This window comes from Seriola aureovittata, chromosome 18 (assembly GCF_021018895.1).
Source record: "Seriola aureovittata isolate HTS-2021-v1 ecotype China chromosome 18, ASM2101889v1, whole genome shotgun sequence".
NCBI lineage: Eukaryota > Metazoa > Chordata > Actinopteri > Carangiformes > Carangidae > Seriola > Seriola aureovittata.
Window position 1 is genome coordinate 19,737,915 of NC_079381.1, and position 18,994 is coordinate 19,756,908.

General features: G+C 39.8%; 1 protein-coding gene across 2 annotated transcripts in view; it reads left to right on the top strand.

Annotated features, from left to right (window-relative positions):
• LOC130186368 (netrin receptor UNC5D-like) overlaps window positions 1-18,994 on the top strand; it is a 156,208-nt gene that overhangs the window by 116,290 nt on the left and 20,924 nt on the right. The window contains exons 5-9 of one of the 2 annotated variants that reach the window (XM_056403456.1): window positions 9,630-9,804; window positions 10,903-11,070; window positions 13,413-13,577; window positions 13,927-13,959; window positions 16,687-16,872. In XM_056403456.1, the coding sequence (XP_056259431.1) occupies window positions 9,630-9,804; window positions 10,903-11,070; window positions 13,413-13,577; window positions 13,927-13,959; window positions 16,687-16,872 (727 nt within the window). The remainder of the gene's footprint in view (window positions 1-9,629; window positions 9,805-10,902; window positions 11,071-13,412; window positions 13,578-13,926; window positions 13,960-16,686; window positions 16,873-18,994) is intronic. The other variant, XM_056403457.1, reaches the window with a different exon arrangement.

The following is an 18,994-nucleotide window of genomic DNA, read 5'->3' on the forward strand; positions in this document are numbered from 1 at the left end:
CCAGCAGTGATAGAGGCAATAATCTGTGCACATTGTAAGCCAGACCACAGAGAATGTATCGTAGTAAAACAGCTTAAGCCTGCTTCAGTTTATTGGCGACAAGAGTTGAGATGGCCAAAGCTCCTCAGTTGTCTCCACTTTTCTATAAACAGAGAGAGCAGTTTAAAAACATGCTTTGTGCTCATTATAATGTTGATGTTATTAAATGATTGGCTCTGATTAGAGGAGGAAAACATACATACAGAGTCTAAAATAACAGACATGGTGAAAATCCTCCGGTAAAAAACGAGTCCATAGGTTGTTTGTGCAGCAGGTTATTATGACCCATAGTTACGTTTTGTTGCTAAGCGACATCTCGCGGCTGTAGTAATTATGAGAGGAGCAACGGAAAGAGTGCGGTGACGCAGTATAAAGAGCGACAGAGTCTGCGTCAGGACGAGGTTGTTGTGGATGGGCGGATATGAGCGGCGTGTTCGATTCCCGTGTGAAAGCAGCAGTTTATGTTGTTTCTATTATCCATAACCGCTTGACAAAGTTAACCACGTTGTTATTATTGTAACCATGACAACAAAGATCGTCTAATGTTGAAAGAAGTACTTATTTCATCCCAAATCACCATCTTTTCCTAAACCTAACCAAGACATGACCGTTATAGTAGTAACCATGGCGACAAAGTTATATGCCGCTCTTGGTACAGTCCGCGTGTTTACTATTGTAACTATGACAACCAAGGTCCCGTACGCCTGCAGCCTGTAGGGGCGCTATTTCAAAAAACACTCCTGTGGGTCGTATCAGAGGTTTGAATAAAAAACGACCTATATGGTCGTTCAGGTTGTTGGAAAATCATATGAATGAATTCATAATGAAAGTAGCTCAAAGAAAACAACCAGAAATTAAGGGACATGGTCGTCTGAAAAAAAAAAAACAAAAACAAAAAAAAAACTCTCAATCTCCAGAGGGATGAAGAAGGATCTTAGTGACTTAGCAGATCACAGATACAGTATAAGCATGAGCCTGACCATGCAAGGCTTTAGAAACAAGCAATAAAATCTTTGAATCAATTCAAAAACTGACATGTAGCCAGTAAAGGGCAACGAGGATTTGTGCGCTGGGGTCACTTTTCTGAGAACGTGTTTGTTGTATACTCGAGATCAATAAACTACCTGAGCATAGAAAGACAGCTCTGAGTAAACAACTGCAAAATCATTAGATACGGCTCCCACACTATATGAGAGACTTTTAATAATGCATGCGCTCTGACCATGAAGGTTATGAGACTGACCTCCAGTCTGGAGCCATTCAAGCTGCGGACGTTTTTTTTTTTTTTTTTGTTTGACATCCAGATCTTAATTCTCAGTAAGGCGGGACATACGTGACACGGGACAATCTCTAAACCTGTTGGACGGATGAGAGCCACATCACTGATGCCAGCAGAGTTTTTCCAGACAGCTGATTAAGACATTGTAATCCACTGCGTCAAAGACTGATCTGAGATCAAGGGGGAATTACAATAGAGCAGCTGAATCAGCAGCAAGCACTAGAGAGCAAGAGCCAGAGCTGAATTTTGAAACTTCAGATTCTTGTTCATTAAAGAGAAAAAAAAAAAGAAATCAGCAGTGTGGGAACATTTTTTATTCATTTTTTTAAGTAAAAGAGTTCAGCTTTCAGATGGGTCTAACAGGGAACAGTTTGACACTCCTATTGACAAACAAATGATGTGTTGTAAATGTCAAGTGAAGCAGGATTGTGGAACTACATGGTGTTGTTTTTGACTCTATTAAATTCTTGATTTAAGGGTGTATTCGCAACAACCAAGGTGGTGATTGCTTCATCCAGCTATAGGAAGGGTTTGGTTTAAAGCCTGAGCTGTCTATTGTCCGGCCTACTTCAATGTCATCCAGGCAAATACCTGCTGAGTGTAGCCAGCTCTCAACAATTGCACTGAAGTCTGCTCCTGGCTTCGTGAGGCTGAAAGTTTATTGATGGAGAGAATAAAAGGTCTGCTATAACTTCGAGAGAGAAAAAAAAACAGTTTTACAATCATTAGCTCCACATTAACCAAGGCCAAGTATTCTTTACCATGTGTAATTAATCATCAAGGCTTCTCATCCAAAGTCATTTGAAGTGCTTAAAATGTAATTATTCAGTGATAAACATAACATTTCCAGAGACGGTGTGGAGATAAACCAAGGACACGACAAGGGTTTAGCCATCCCCGCCTCTAGAATATGCTGCTGTCAGATTTGGGGGCCTCATTTGTTTAATGTGATTTCATGAAAGTCATTGTTGCATTGAGAAAAGGCCATACATGGCTTTGGGAAGGTGCAGAGGGTGCAGGCGTGAGGGGAGGGAAAGGGGGAGGGCACTTGTTAATGAAACTCAGCCTTAATTGAATCAGATGGAACAAAACCTACTGCGATGCTTTGTAATCGTCTTCATGTCGCTTTCACTTCCTATTTGAATGATTGTAAATGTAGGTCATTACGTTTGCCTTCAGAATAATTGAGTGTTCGGGCCGGATGCAGGGAGGAATTGGGATGACTTGAGGAGGACATACTTTTTTTGTGTGTGTGTGTTAACTTTAAGATACCTTTCCGTAAATAAACACACGGTCCTCCGGGCCTGTCGGCTCTCTCATCTCAACATCTTCAAACAGCTTGAAGCTATCAGAAAAATGAAACTCTGCTGCATGGTACATGGCTCCCCTGCTGACCATTTGATGCTGCTTTCAATATATCATGACTTCATTTTATTTGCTCTCTCTCTCTCTCCTCTGGCTGGAAATGAACTGTAACTGAACAAGTCAAAAGTTACATGGAAAACTTTCAGAGGAACACAGAGCAGTTTTCAATTTAACTCAGCTGCTGTTTATTGGTCAACATCGTGACCTTCACAGTATATAACCCCACCACCAGCAGACTGCCCGTGAGGCCTGATCGGCACGGGTTAGGTGTGGTGTAGTTCACCACTGGTTGCTGCTATCTAAGTGGAACAAATTTACCAATTAAGCAAATCCGTTTCCTGTCCTCCCCAGGCGCTGGCTTATCAGGCTCATTTGAGTCTGTCCTGTCTCTGCCTTCTCATCAGCATGTGCATCTCTCTATCGCTCTTCCCCCAGAGGGGACACTCTAGGACCAACACAGAATGCAAATCACACTCTGGCTTCATACACTTCCTGCAGCGAACACTGGAAAGGAGTAAAGAAGGGGCAGAGTGAGAGAGATTAATCAAAGCAAAAACATGAGACAGAGAAACCGATCACAGTAGTAGACGATTATTTTAATTTATTTCAGTGTGAGAAATTCGCCGGGATAAAAATGAAAAACTCACGAAAGACAGCTCAAATGTATTCTGCTCCTGTAATCACAGAGAGACCAGAACGGCAATTATGTGGTCAGTTACATTGAAGAAGACAATGGTTTAATGAAGCTACACCTTTCTACTTCTGATGTCTATTTTAATTTATTCTTTTTGCTCAGTGAGCTTACATGCTCTTTACAACAAGGTGTTTATGAATCAGAAACAAACGTCTTCATAGTTTCCCGATGAGATGAGGGGACCGGTAACATCAGCATGAGCTTCCCATTCCTTCAAATAAATGTTCAAGAGTTTCCCAGTCATCAATGTGATGAGTGTCTGAAATAGGATATCACTAAGGCAGCTCTAAAATATATATGCATAAGATTCATCCCTCTATGAATATATACAAACACACAATATGTTTGGGAGAGCAGACACATGCAGCGATTTATTTCTTTACCACACATACTTTTACACCTGTGGTGTAAGAAATAACACAATAACACACACACACATACACACACACACACACACACACAAGCTAATTCAACAAATAAATCAATAGACACATATGTGTCATAAAAATGCAGGCAAATATCAAACAAAGGCAGAACAGCCACAGAGACAGAACTGGGAGCATCTTCTTCCTAAACAATTCAACAGTATTGCAAAGAGAGAAAGTGAGTGAATGATCCTTAGTGAAGAGCAGATCGATACAACAGTAACCGTTACTTCAACACTCAAACGCATCACGCTTGTTATCAATACTAACTGAAAAGGATTGATTAGAAAATTGTTGGTCTTTTAAAGACACAAAATGCTCTTAAATAGTGAATGATTGTGCCATTTAAAAGACCCTGTTAACACAAGTATCCCAGAAATCCTCATTCAGTCTTTTGTTAGGGATCACTTTAAGTATGTCAGTAAAATGGCCTATTTTTGTTAGTTTTTTACTTCATAATATTTACATTTAATTTATAACACAGTGAAGTTGGTAAGTTGGTAAGGGGTCATGTGATTTATGTTACAGTTCTGAATTCAGATGGACCTGTACTATTTAGTAATTATTCATTTTAAATGAGTTATTTGTAAGTTTAGCTATTGCTACATAGCCAACGTTAGCATAAACTGTTTACATACCAGTCTTGGCAAGAGCTTGAGACATCGTTGTGTTTACAGTACAAGAGATTATGATATGTCTGCTGAGCAGTGCTACCTCGTTGGAGCTAGCTGGTTAGCATGTTAACTTCAGGTCAAGAAAAGAAGTGATAGAAATAAAAGCAAAGCAGGAGGCTTGTTTTCCACCACTGCAGACAGCTCTTGGTGAGTAAAGGAATGAAGTTTGATGCTGAACTTGCAATGTTTCTTTTAAACTGGTAAGTTAACAGCTTTTAATGCTAAAGTTAGCTATGTAGCGATAGCAAAACAGCTAGCATAATAGCTCCTTTGAAAACATTTCTATGACATCACTTAAAAAAAAACATATTACATTATAGTATTAGATCAATATTACTGTTCGCAATTATGAGTATTCACAATTGTTTTCATAATTACTATAATATTTTTTTCTTTTCAGAAGTTGTTGTGAATTTCCAGCTAAACCTAATGGGTTTCAGTTTAATTGTTGACAATAATGTCTTGAGCTAATATAGTGATGAATATCTGATGAAAGTCCAGAGACTTGACCACTCATGTCTTCAGTAGTCTGCTGTTATCTGTGTAAAAACACACACAGGCAGGTAGGAATAAAGCTGCCAAAATATCTCACCTGCATCCTTGAATCTTTATTGAAAAGTGGAGCGGCGGAGTGGCAGAGTCAGAGAGCTCTGCAAGGCTTGCCAGACTCTCCGAGGTGGCTTGCCACAATGGTCGGAAAACGACACACACTCTTTTGGCAAATGGTGAAGTAATGTTAAAATTACCCAACTTTGTATGCAAGAGCAGTGCTCTCTAGTACAGATGACGACCAACACTGACCTCATTATGCAGATTGGGCACCATGACATGATTTATCCCCTATAAATTAAATAAAACAGATATAAACAGTGTCAATGTCTACAAAAATTAGTCTTTCCACTGTAAGTTACATTTATTCAGTCATGGCAAGCCACCAACTCAGTTTCTTGTGCCACAGTAATTCCTGGCTTCATGTTACCTAAAAAAATAATCCCAGTGTGTCGCAGGTAGTGAGAAACAGAGTTTAAATTTGGGGGAAAGAGAGCATTGGTATCGGAGAACACTGGATCAATGAGTGCCTACTTTCTGGATCCATGCTGTACTTCACATCTAAAAAAAAAAATGATAAGGGGATAAAAGTTAGATTTTTTTTTTTAAGCATGCCTGAAAAAATAGCATATTTATAGGAATTTTATCAGATAAAATTAATCCTGACTATTTCTTAATATATTTCAAGTTATAGTATTTTGTTGTCAGATAGTGAGGCATATATGATTAGGAAGTTTTTTTTTATTTATTATTATCTATGAGCTTGTCCCCTGGTGTCATATTGGCATCTTCCACATCTGATGCCACCGATGTGAATCGTCAATACAGTATCTGAGCTCGAGCCGAGGTTTACAGTGAGATATAAAAAGAACAACAGAGGCGGCAGGCTTGTCACAGACCCCTGAGGTGTCACAGCATCTCATCCAACTACATACCCACCTACTGCATCTATACACTTATATCTACCATTTATACTGTACTGTACCTCCATGGAAAATGCAGCAAAAAATGGTCAACTTTAATCCAGTGAAGTCAGTTCCTCATATATCCTCCTTGTATGATGAATTACATAAGATTCTTATAAGTTAAAGGCCGTGCTCTAAGCTGGTTGAATGGTCACCCCTTGATTCACAAGTGGCTCCTTACTGACATGTATGAAATCCCACCTAGAGTATATATCCAGACTTTAGATTTCCTGTCTCATTTACAAAGTTTGAAATAGTGACTGAAACGTGGCCCATTAAGACTACATTTTAATTAACAGTGACTTCCAAGCCATTCGCTAATACAGAAGGTCACTAAGGTTTGTCCAAAAAGTTGTTAGATGTTGTTCGCTTTTTTGAAAAAAGAAAAAAACGAAGTCGCTAAAGTGATCTAAAAAGGCTGTTAATGTAGCAACAACAGAGCTAACACTGACTGTAAACACCCCCCTGTTGAAATAATAGAAACTGTTTGTGCAAATTCATGTTGAAAGAGCAACAGCCAATAGTTAAACTCAGCCAACCGACCAATGGTGAAACTTTATCACTCAGTCAGTCAGTCAGAGACATATGTGTTTCTAAAGCTGGCTTTCACTGTTGCGGTCCAGCCAAAAGGTTATTAACTCTCACTCTCCTTGTAAAAAAGAAACAAGTGGCATCATTTCAATGACCCTGATTTCAGACATTAAATCTCATTTCACACGTATCTTCGATAGATTTTTTCTTAATGTGTATTTTTATTAGCTGGTGGAGAGCCCTACATATGCAATATAAGATAACGTAATTCAATTCCTCTTCAATAAAACGACTGTAATGACGGTTCTTATGTTCACTTTTCATTGGACCTTGTCAGATAGCTCAAGGGTAATAAGACAATGCATTAATTGTATTATATTGTATTATATCGTAATGTATCCCTGTTATGATGTCCACTGGATTTACCTAACACACACAGGTCTATGAGTAACACAAATTTAATGCACATCAGTGATTTAGCACCATCTGTACTGTGGTACATTGTAAATGAGGCAAAACACTTCTCTGCATTGCTTTTAATGATTAATGCAAAATTGCTGATGAATAGACAGTAGTTGCACATTTACCCAACTCATTATTTCTCCACTTGCTACACTGTGATAGAAATTAGATTTGTCATTGTAATACAGTGTAACCCATCCCTGAGTTTTTCTGCTTCAGGCAATACATGTAGTTTTACTCTGCATTTCCTGAGGTGACATATTATCCACTAAATGTTGAGATATATTTAATTTAAATAGCATAATGGTTAAATCTCGGTACGTGTCAAGTCAAATTTTGCCACCACTCTATAAATATGCATCCCATCTGAATACGTGTCAGGAGAGAACAAAGGGTTGAGGGTTAATTTTCAATTCAGTGAATTTCCCACATTATATTACTCCATCAAACTTGTTTAGAGCCGCCTGCAGGAAAATTGTTATTATTTATAGTTGTTTTTTTTTTTTAAACAAATGGAAGAGTATTTCAAAGTAATTTGATACCATAAAACTTAATGCTCTGTAGCAGTTTGTGTTTGAATTGATGTACAGTGTTTGTAGTTATAAATTTTACTGTACAACACTGAAATTAGTTCTTAGATAACTTAGTAATTAATGTGACCTTTTCCCACATCATAACAACACAAGCAGTTAACTAAAAATAGCCTGCATTTCATTTGGAGTGACAATATAAAAGTAAAGCAGTGTGACTGGAGCTGCAGCAGCCTATGAATCTTCCTCTAGATGTAATTTGTTGCTTGTGTCAGTCGGGCCAACCCGTCGGTCAGTTCAGAGAGTCAGCTCTTGGTTCATTATCTAAAGACTGTGTCTCTTGGTGACATTAGAGACGCCTTTGAGGTAGAATCTTTTCAAATACCACAAATAATACACGGAGACTATGTAAAATGTGACCCTGGTTAGAACAACAAGGATCATCTCTGTCGTCACTTTTTCGAAGGAGACCGGAGAAGGTGATAAAGTACAAACCTCCATCTTGTCAAGGTTAATTCCCGACTTCACAGATAGTAGATAAGGCTGCAGTCGGTAGGAGAAGGTCAACTTTGCACAATCAGAGGAAGAACAACAATACTAGACTATAGGACCTCTCTAGATAGATAGATATATAATCCATTAAAGTGTATATAAGCAAAATGATAATAGGTATGATAAAGCCATAAGATAATGGTGGATTTTGTAAAAATTTGCACTGTTTTTCCACTGTGGAAGGTTGGAACTGGCTGCCTCCGCAATTGAGTAAATTCATGTTAGCATCTGTGGAGGATGTGCAAGACAAGAGCTGATTAGACATTGAACGTGTGAAATAGTGAAATGTAAAAAGAAATATAAAGAAAAGGGTTGATAGAATGACCAATGCAGCCCACCAGTGTAGTCGTTCGGTTTGTCTTGAAGGCTGTGCAGCCAAATGATGAAAAAAGTGAAATTAAAAGCGCGTGATGAAAGAGTTCTCGAGCCATCAAAAGGAGAAAAGAAAAAAAAAAACGCTTGTGACAACGTGACTCCTGATTTATTGATTTCCTCGCTCAATTTTTTCACCCAGGGTGCTTCGAAAGAGCAAAGCAATCTCTGAGTTTGTTGGCTGTTGTTACATTCCCTTGGCAAATGGATACTCTCCACAAACACACACACACACACACTCTGGAGTGCAACCCCATGCACAAACATATGAAGCTCCCAGTGGGGCGGAGTTTTTAATCCTCAAATACACTGCCATAAATCAAACCCCACTCCCTCATGCCCCCAGCTCGTCTCTCTCAATGAAAAGCTCAAGCCAGTGGCACATTAATAGCAATTTACAGGGTCAGTCATGCGAGGAGAGGAGCATCAACAGAGCGTCCTTTATTTTGTAATTCCTTATTACTTTCACTCACTACACGGCCACTGAATCGGTAGAGGATGTGACCTACCTACAGCATCACTCCCTCCATGTGGATGTCAGTCATGTTATACTTTTCCCACAAAACCCTAATCTTGCAATGAGAATCAGCCCCTTCGCTTACTTTGGTAAATATAGTAATGCTGACAGGTGTTTCTATTATTTTGTACACCCCATTTATGTCAGCGAGGGAAGGAAAAATAATAGGAACACCTCTCTGTATAGTGCAATACATTTGGTAAATGGACTTCACTTATATAGCACTTTTCAAGTCTTAGAGATCAATCCAAGCACTTTACAATACATACCGCATTCACCCACGCACACGCATTCATACATCACACCCATACACACACACATAACACAGTACACCCATTTACACACAGCCATGAGGGTTCAGTATCTTGTCCAAAGATAGTTCAACACATGGACTGGAGGAGCAAGGAATCAGTGGGACCTTCTGATGCACATCCCCCTCCCCCACAATACAATTCAGAAATTCAAACAGCACCACAAAATAACATCCTCCGAAATGCTCTCTGAATCAGTTTCCACACAAATGTTCCTGGATGTGGGATTTATTGCAGCACTGTTGCATAAACTGGTTGAGGCACTGATCTCATTATTTCACACTCTCATCTTCAAACGTTCTTGTGCCTACACGTGAACCTTCGGCCTGTTGAGTCACTCATGCATGCACTCTGCTGGTTTCAGGTGGAATGGCTGAAAAACGAGGAGCCTCTAAGCTCTGACGGCATCATCGATACGAGAGGCGACCACAATCTCATCGTCTCAGAAGCTCGCCTGTCTGATTCGGGGAACTACACCTGCGTCGCCAGCAACATTGTGGCCAAAAGACGCAGCGCAACAGCCACTGTTGTAGTCTACGGTAAGAATATCAAACTCCTAAAAAAAATAAATAAAAAAAAATGTATTCAGATTGTTTCAAAGAGAAATGCATCTAAGGTTAGATCCTGTGTGTGACAGAAAAGTGCTTCAGGTTTGCACTACAAATGATCAAAACAATGTCAAACAGCTTTCTTGCCTGCATCAAAATATCAGCTTTCACTACAGAAGCAGCCCGTCAAACAGGCACCTCAAGCAAATTCCCCAAAGTCATTAATATAAAAAGCACCGCTCAACCACAGCGTGTGGCCTTTTTTCACTCAAGAGTCTAATGAGCAGGTAATGGGCAAGTGATCCCTCATGTGTGAAAACAAGGAGACACAGGCACAATATTTACAATAACTCAATTATTAATGATGGAAAGGCAGTGACGTGGGCTGTCACAACTCCCTGCCTTTTATCTGCCAGCGCTAAACACCTTGTGTAAAACGCTTTGTATTGCTGCAGGCCAGCACACACTGTTTCCAGCATTTTTATAGCCCTGTAGCGAGCTCTGCTGAGACAAAGGAAAATAAGTGAAATTATACTGTCACTCCAGCACTACCTCCTTTCACACTACAGGAACACCTTGTTAATTGGAGGGTTTCTGTGCTCGTTTTACCGACCTCTCATCCTGTTATTTTTTTTTTTTTTTTTTTTTTTTTTTTTCAGGAAGGGCATTTAGCTTCTGTATGAATACATCTGATTCAATCTGACACCCCGTCGCTGAGGCCCATCAATCATTCATTTCCATAATGTTAATGAAGTCTCTGACAGGCTCACTATTCCCAGTAGCCTCAGACAGACGTACAGTCGTGCAATGCAAGTATTTCTTCCTTTCTTATGACAGCAAATGAGCTGATTAGTCAATCATGCCACATTATTTAAGGCAACAAATCACAGGAAGAAGTAGATGGAGGGGAACACATAATTGATCATTTTCAAGACACATCTGTGTTTTGTTTTTTTTATCCCTGATAAGACGTTCATTATCACCTGTGATTCATCTCCTGTGCCACGAACACTCAGAGACAGAAAATACGTTATTATCCACAGAACGTAGACCACTATCTACACTTTTCATCCCTCTCCCTTCACATAGTGAACGGAGGGTGGTCATCGTGGACGGACTGGTCGCCCTGTAACGTGCGCTGCGGTCGCGGCGTGCAGAAACGTTCTCGCACTTGCACAAACCCAGCTCCTCTCAACGGGGGAGCCTTTTGTGAGGGCATGTCGGTGCAGAAAAGCACCTGCAACACGCTGTGTCCAGGTAAGCACAAGGACATGGTTCCTCATGCTGTCAGTATTTGTGCATAAGCTTTAAAAGCGTGAATGTCCTCCAACTTCACAGGTTCCAGTTAATAGTATTTCATGAAAAGCAGCTGACAGTTGAAAGGTTTACATGCTGGTAAAATTGACTTCAGCGGTACATTCAAGGAAACTCTGTGTAATCATACATGTATGTGCATACACAGTATAACTGTGTATATTCCTTGTAAATGCAATATCCTGTAGTTTCTTTTTCACTTCTTCCTTCAGCACTTATTTGATTCAGTGCTACTTCTACCCTTTTTTTATGTGGCTGTTTTACTGCTTTATTCTATACAAATTTAAAATATTTGACTTGTTTATACATGTTCACTTTATTAAGTGTGGAGAGGGCTACAACTGCATTTAACTGTACTATCCCATGTGGTATCATGACAGTAAAGCTAAACCTTGTGCATAAACCGTTTATGTGGTTTTATGTGCTGAAACTATTTCTTGGTTGGATGCTGTGACTTCCTGTTGCACACAAACTCCCATAAATTGTCATTTTTACACTTCCAGCTTTGTGCAGATTCAACAAACGAGCTGTAATGTGTTAATTAACGATATTTAGATGTGACGATAGGTGGAATTTTCTACCTTTGGAGAGATCCAGGCTAGCTGTTTCCTCCCGCTTCCTGTCTTTATGCTAAGCTAAGCTAGGTACCTGCAACTCTTGTCAAGAAAGCAAGTGTTTTCCTCAAAATGTTGAATTATCCCTGCTGTTGGCATGACAGCTCGTCCTTGAATGCATCAGCATGAAAAGGGTTCTCTCTACTCACGTGTGCATTATCACACAATAATAATGTAAACGTAACAAAAAAGGAAAGGCAACAAAATGGTCTCTGTGATTCTCTCTGTTTCTAAAATACCTGAAATTAATAGAAAGTAGAGAGTGCCTGGAAGGCAGGAAACAAGCCTGAAAGCCTCAGGGTACGCTTTGTAGTTAGCTTTAGTCTCCTTTGAACCAGTTACATTTCACCATGAATGCATCACTTTTCCACCACTGATAGTGACAGAGGTTTGTATCAGAAATCTAAAGCAGTAGACCGTGGAAAAACAGCAAATGAGGAGAAAATGTATGGGAAATTGAGAGAGGGGTGAAAGAAAAACCCTGAGAGAGAGAGAAACAAACGGGAGAAGCTTAGGTTGGGAGAGGAAGAGCTGAGCAGCAGTTCCAGTTATCAAAACCGCCGTGTAATCTGCTCTGCCCAAGTGTTTTTTCTAGACAAGCCAAAATTTATGATTTCAACCACAGCACCAGTATAAAGGAGAATGCTCATCAGGTTTAAGGGAAAAAAAAGTTATCAGGGGCAGGCAGTGCACTCCTCCAAACATTATCTCCTCTTTGCCAACAGCCTACTTCTGAAGGATTCTTTCTCTGCATCTGAGTTTTGAACATAAACAGAGTGCATTTGCGTTTAGATTAGCAGGAAGAAGGGAACTTTAGAGCATTTGGAGGTGGAAAGGAGACTTGATGGAGTGTGGCATAAACAGAGTGTCTTTATGCTCCAAGTCAGCAAGGCGGCACAATATTTTGGCTCCCTGAGGAAGAAAATGTTTTTGTGAAGTTAGTGCTGCAGCCGTTAACTTGAGAGAGTCAGAGAACTATTAAATGAATCAGCTTAGTCTTTTTATTTTAATATTTTTTAGAGAAGTGAGTCTGAAAATTTAGTTTATTTTATTTATTGTTTTGTATCTAACTGTGTGTGTGTGTGTGTGTGTGTTCACAGTGTCCACACATGTCCACAGTAAATGAGAGGATGACTGTACTCAAATCTTAAAGACCCCCTCTGATGAAAGTCAAGTTTTTAACCTTGTAAACTCAGCACCACCACTGAGTATTTCCACCTTGAACTGCAGTGAACCAATGACAGTCTCCTAAGAACAGATTCACACAGCCAGGGTTTCATACATCACAGTTTGCATTAGCACAACCGCTAACACGGTGTCAGCTGCTGCCAGTTACAAGCTAACAAACAACAAAAACAAATAACTACGCTTACCGCTCTGACACATCTTCCAGTCACTGATTTTGATCACAACAAACTCCTTAAAAGCTCCTGAGTCTGGGTCTGACTGAGTCTCTCTGATGTTTCCGATAACCATCTTGATACGCACCGCTCTTCCACCGGTCAACCACGCGCAGGCAGCGGTGGTGGACGGGGCATTCAATGAGGAAGTAACTTTTTATGCAGGAAAACCATGTTAAAGAAAATATTTATCATAGAGTTTTTTTTTACATAGTTTAAAACATGTCTGGAGAGGAAGGCTAAACATTTGTTTTTGTGTCTGATCCCTCAGTTGATGGCGGCTGGGGGGAGTGGAGCGAGTGGTCGTTGTGCAGTTCTGATTGCGAGAGGCAGCGCAGCAGAGAGTGCACGGCTCCAGAGCCCAAACATGGAGGGCGGCTGTGTGACGGCGTGGCACTGGCAACCGACAACTGCACCGGCGGCCTCTGCACACAGAGTGAGTCACGTCACCACCACCTCTCTCCACTGGTTCACAATGAGAAAAAAAAAGACAGTTTAGCATCATTACCGTCAGTCCCACTGTGATCAGGGACTGTGCCATTATAGATTTACTGTTCATAATTTTTGGCAGTGTGGGCTAGATCATGATCGTCATTATAATCATGCTCATTAGCAGCACCCTCATTCATCTTCATTATTCATCCACTGCACTCCACGTACATCACACAGAGTGTGCGCGCAGGCATGGATGCATACACAAGTAGTAATTAAATAAACAAACACTTGTAGTGTTCAGAAAGGTCATGGAGAAACTGTCGAAGTCTGATGTTTCTCTGTCTTTGCAGATCGAAAGTTGCTACATGATGCTAAGCCACAGGGTGAGTTTCTCCTCAGCTTCCATTTCTTACTGTCACGTTATTTTAAGGATATCACAGTCTGCAACCAATGAAGAAGGAGAAGAAGAAGAATTCTTGATTCATTGTTTATACAATGACCAAAGACGAGCTGGAGGCTGTCCCTTATTTGCAGATAGCTTCACTTCTATTGAATGTCACCATCACCATAATAAATTATTTATTCTCGGGCTGCTCGTTTCATTTGACGCCAGCCTACACCTTCTGCTAGTAGAGCAGTAACATGAAGTCCGTGTTTGACGAGGATAGTGCCAACACACCAGACCCTTAGCAGCAGACTGTCAGCTGACTGGCAGCACGTGAGAGAAACATCTGACGGGCAGTTCGGTGATTTTTCTCTTTGAATAAAACGATACTTAGATTTTAATGGTTTGCGAGTAGCCTTGATGTGAGAGGAACCAATCACTCTGACAGGTGTGGTTCTGGGGAAAAAAAAAAACACTGACTCATTATGAATGCGCCCATACTCAAAATAGACGGTTATTTCAGATATTGGTGTCCTGACAGGCAGATAGCATACATCATGTATGAATAATGAGCAGTAAATACCAGTAATATGTCAGCTCATTGCTAGAATGCATTTTAACAGAAATGAATATTTCTGTTAAAAGCATTCAATTTCCAGGCTGCGTGTGATTTCTGTGTCATGGAGGAGACGTCTCTGACTGGTGAGCGTGGTCTAATGGTTACTGTTCGTTATCTCCACCTTTGGCATCCATTCCCACTCGGTTGTAATGACATACTGTACATTGGATCATGTCACTTTCACTCCATTAAGTGGTGTTAATGGTTTTTAACAGTAATTGAAGTAAAATTCAACCATTTACTCCTGCACTGTTAAACTGTATTGTGTTTGTACTCAGGCCGTCACAATATCAGATTATTGTGGCCAAGAGAATTCATGATAACATTATAATCACGATATCTTTAGAACAATTTGAAGAAAAAAATTCTATCAGTCAAATTCATCTCTAACTTTGTTTATTGTGTGTCTTGTCTCTTTTTTGGCAAATGAATTAGACTCGTATACGAGTGTAGGGAGGTGGAGAGAGAGTCTGTAACTACAACTGTACAAAAGCGAACAAAAAGAGCAATTACACTTAATGTTTAGTGAAAAGGCAACTACATAAACAAAAGATCCACAAGGCTTAACATCTGCCATCACCATATTATCATATGTGCATTACTAACACAATATCAATATCTCATTTTTAAAATATCACGATTATCGTCGAAACCAATATATCGCGCTAAGGATGATGATGTTATGATGATCACTTCTATCAACTATATCAACTGTCCCAAACTTATTATTACATCAGTTTTACTTTAAAGTGATAGTTCGGGTTATTTGACATGGGGTTATGTGAGGCACCGATCTATAGTCTGTGCAGTAGATTCAGATCAGTGTACTCTCAGTTTGGAGAAGCAGCCAGAAGCACCTGCACAGAAGCTGAGTGATGTGCTGCTGTATTCCTACGCACAAGCGCAACTACGCTTAGCTTTGTGTGAACTGCGGAGTAATACAGTGTGCACTGTAGTTGCGCGCGCTTGTGCGTAGTAATACGGTTGAGAAAATGTAGTGCCAAAGGAAAGTGTGAAGTGAAAATATTAAAAAATAAAGCAAACACTTAAACTGAACACCTAAACACCTGCTGCTTCTATAAATTGGGAGCGAGCTGATCTAAATCCACTGCAGATAATACACTGACTATAGATCAGTACCCCACACAACCCAACGTCAAGTAACCTGAACTATCTCTTTAAATTCACACTGATGCTATTATTTTTGATGAATGTGATGTAGCACTTCAAGCCAAACAGCCTGTGGTTTACCGCTGCATATTCATCGCTTTATGCATAATTGCTGTGTAGGGTAATGGGCCGTTTATGTGTTGATTAGTGCTGCGTAGTTTGTGCAGTGAAAAATCAATTTGATACCTACTAAGCTGCTGGCACATGTTCTCCTTACTCGTCCTTTGACACAGTCATGTGTTTTTGTTTGTCAAAAACGAGAAAAAGAATCCAGCCAGGCTGCCAAAACTTCCCAAGCCCTCAATTAACCCGCTACTGTAGCTGTTAATGCCGCTTTGCATATTTTGTCAGTTTCTCCTCATTTGAGCTTCAGGTTACTTAGAGGATTTCTCAGCATGTCCTGTTTCAGCACAGATCTCATTATCTTTCGAGAACAAGCTAGCAGTCCCTTTATTTCCCACTCATTCTTTTTCTTTGTGGAGTTGGACGCTGCAGTACTGGTGGGACCAGATAGAGCATAATCATCGCCGATGAGCTAATTTAATGAATTGGTTTTGTCACATTATCCCAGTGGAAAGCAGAGTGCCTCCAACACCAGAGCCAAGCAGTGTTTGAAATGACAGTCAGGTGCTGGGTTGATTATAATCGCTTTCCTTCCGAGGTTCCTCATTAGTAGCTTCAACACTCTAGGATAGAACAATGAAGCTGTGTATCAGGAGGCATGGCAGATATGGAATAGAAAACAAAAAAGGCGCTAAAGTAGTTTGAAACCAAGGTAGACTTTGCCTCCTTGACTTTCACAGCTTTAACTCAGCTGATATTCCTCAGCAACACAGGTTTTATTTTGGGAGGAAATGCTTCCTAATTAAGCTCGGTAGACAAAAAAAGTCACTAAAAAAATGCGTTTCTCTCTCTTACTCACTCGAACTTTCCAAGGTGTGGAGAACAGCAGTGATGTGGCCTTGTACTCGGGCCTTGCTGCGGGGGTGGTGACAGTCGTGCTGCTGATCATCGCCGTTACTCTTTATCGAAGGAGCCAGAGCGAGTACGGTGTCGATGTCATCGACTCCTCCGCCCTCACCGGGGGCTTCCAGTCCTTCAGCTTTAAGACCTCTCGTCAAGGTGAGCCAGTGACTGTGTGACTGATCCCACTGTGAACGTGGGCTTCCCACCACATACTTGTTTTTTTAATTTAATCTTTATTTAATCAGTCAGTCTCTTGAAATCTCTTTTTCAAGAGAGACCTGGGAACAGGAAGCAAACACAAGACATCATCAACAACAAAGACAACACAACTGCACAATACAAGAAACTAAGACGCAAAGAATTAACAAAAAACTTTGTAATAGTCATAAAATACATCAAATAATAAAGTTTAAAATCTCCAAGCTTGCAGTTGATTCCATTTCAAGGATGCATAATACCTGAAACCAATTCTCTAAATATTAGTGCGAACTGAGGTTAAGTAGCTACTGGATCGTGTTTTGTGGAAGAGCTGTGAGGTTGTTTGGAGGTCATTTTTTAAATGAATAACATGAGCCGGCTATTTTTTCTTGACTGTAGGTCAGTCCAAACTCACGGTGCGATACAGAGAACAATGATGAGTGCGGTATTTGTCATTTGTGATAAAGCGAACAGTGCACGAGGGAAACACAGGGTTTAAGTGCTGGAGTGTTGCAGTGACAACACAGAATATCTCCGTAGTCAATGACAGACATGAAGGTTAACTGCGCAGTAGTTTTACAGCTGGAAGAAGACGGATGTCCTTAAAGTCTGTACAAGGAACCTTCGTTTTGTACTGTTTCCAAAATGGAAAAGAAACATAAAAGAGGGGACGAAGGAGGTTGTTAATGTTATGTTTTTTTTTTTTAGATAATGATATGATAATTAATGGTTCCAAAGTCAGATACCCATCATCTATTATAATATATATGATAATCAGGTAGAGTTTATGACACATCCTGAGGAGTACATCTTCAATATTTCACTGTATACACTCAGAATAGCTCAACAGTGTGGTGTTCTGTGCTTAATTTGCTGTTTGATGATAATTAATTGATTAAAAAATGCATGCTGTTTAATTCTTGCATAATTACACTGACCACACCCCATAAATTAGAGAGTAGTGTTGAAATACATCTGTCATCCCTGCTGCTATAAGACAGCTACAGGTATTTCTCCTGTAATGTCTCCCGTGCACAGACGCCGCAAACACATTTAAATTTGTGTTCTGATGGGCATCTAAATTTATACTAGATTTAAGAGTAAAAAAACGGGTTTAAGTCTCCTCTTGAAATCCAAGAAGTGAAACTCAACACACATTAAAAGGGTTCATGTGATTTTTGAAGTGTTCTGTTTTTGCTTCTTCGCCATCTAAAGATACTTGACTTTGCAATAAGAGGTTGTTAAAGAGCAAATTCAAAACAAGTACCAAAGCTGCAGCACCTTTGCACAAATGGATTCATATGGATTCGAAAAATGACCAAATAGGCACAAAGAAACCCCCCAAAAAACCTTCCTGTGTCCGATAAAAATGGCATCACAGTTTTATTTGCTGTGAAAATACAAGTGTCTTTGCTGAAATTACAAATGTACTTATTCATTTTTGTAATCTGCATGTTATTAGTGTATCATATGGTTGTCATGATCAAAAATAAGAAGATTTGATCATTTTCATTTCCCCAAATAAGCTAAATGAAACGTAACTCAGTAACTGCAATTGCAATTATACTATCTGAATAAGTTTGATGCTTGAGTTTCAAAAAGAAAAAGCCCAGGAAATCAAATGAAGTCTGTAGTTTTGCCTGGTGGCAGTGAGTTGGCATTACTATATAAAGGAAGTGTCGCTCTCCTCCAAAACGTAAGAGTGAGGCACAGATGAGGAGAGGAGAACAGACACAGGTGTCATTCTGTAGGTGAAGAAAATGGTAAGTACCAGCTGCACAGAGAAGACTGAATGGAGCAGGACACGGCAACATACAGGACGTGCTTCTGGCTCTGCTGCACTTTATTTTTATTCAAATAATGTAACCGCATGTAATTTAAACTACATAACATGCAAGCAAATCATGCAGTTTTGTATTTAAATTTCTTTATGAATTATGCATACATTTATTTGTATTGTGATATAGCTACATCAATTATTTAAATGCTTTAGGGGCCAGAGTGACTGGATTTTTCAGTTTGTTTACTTGAGCCTTCTGGAGATGCTGTAGTGCACTAAAAGTCCAATAACATACAGTAT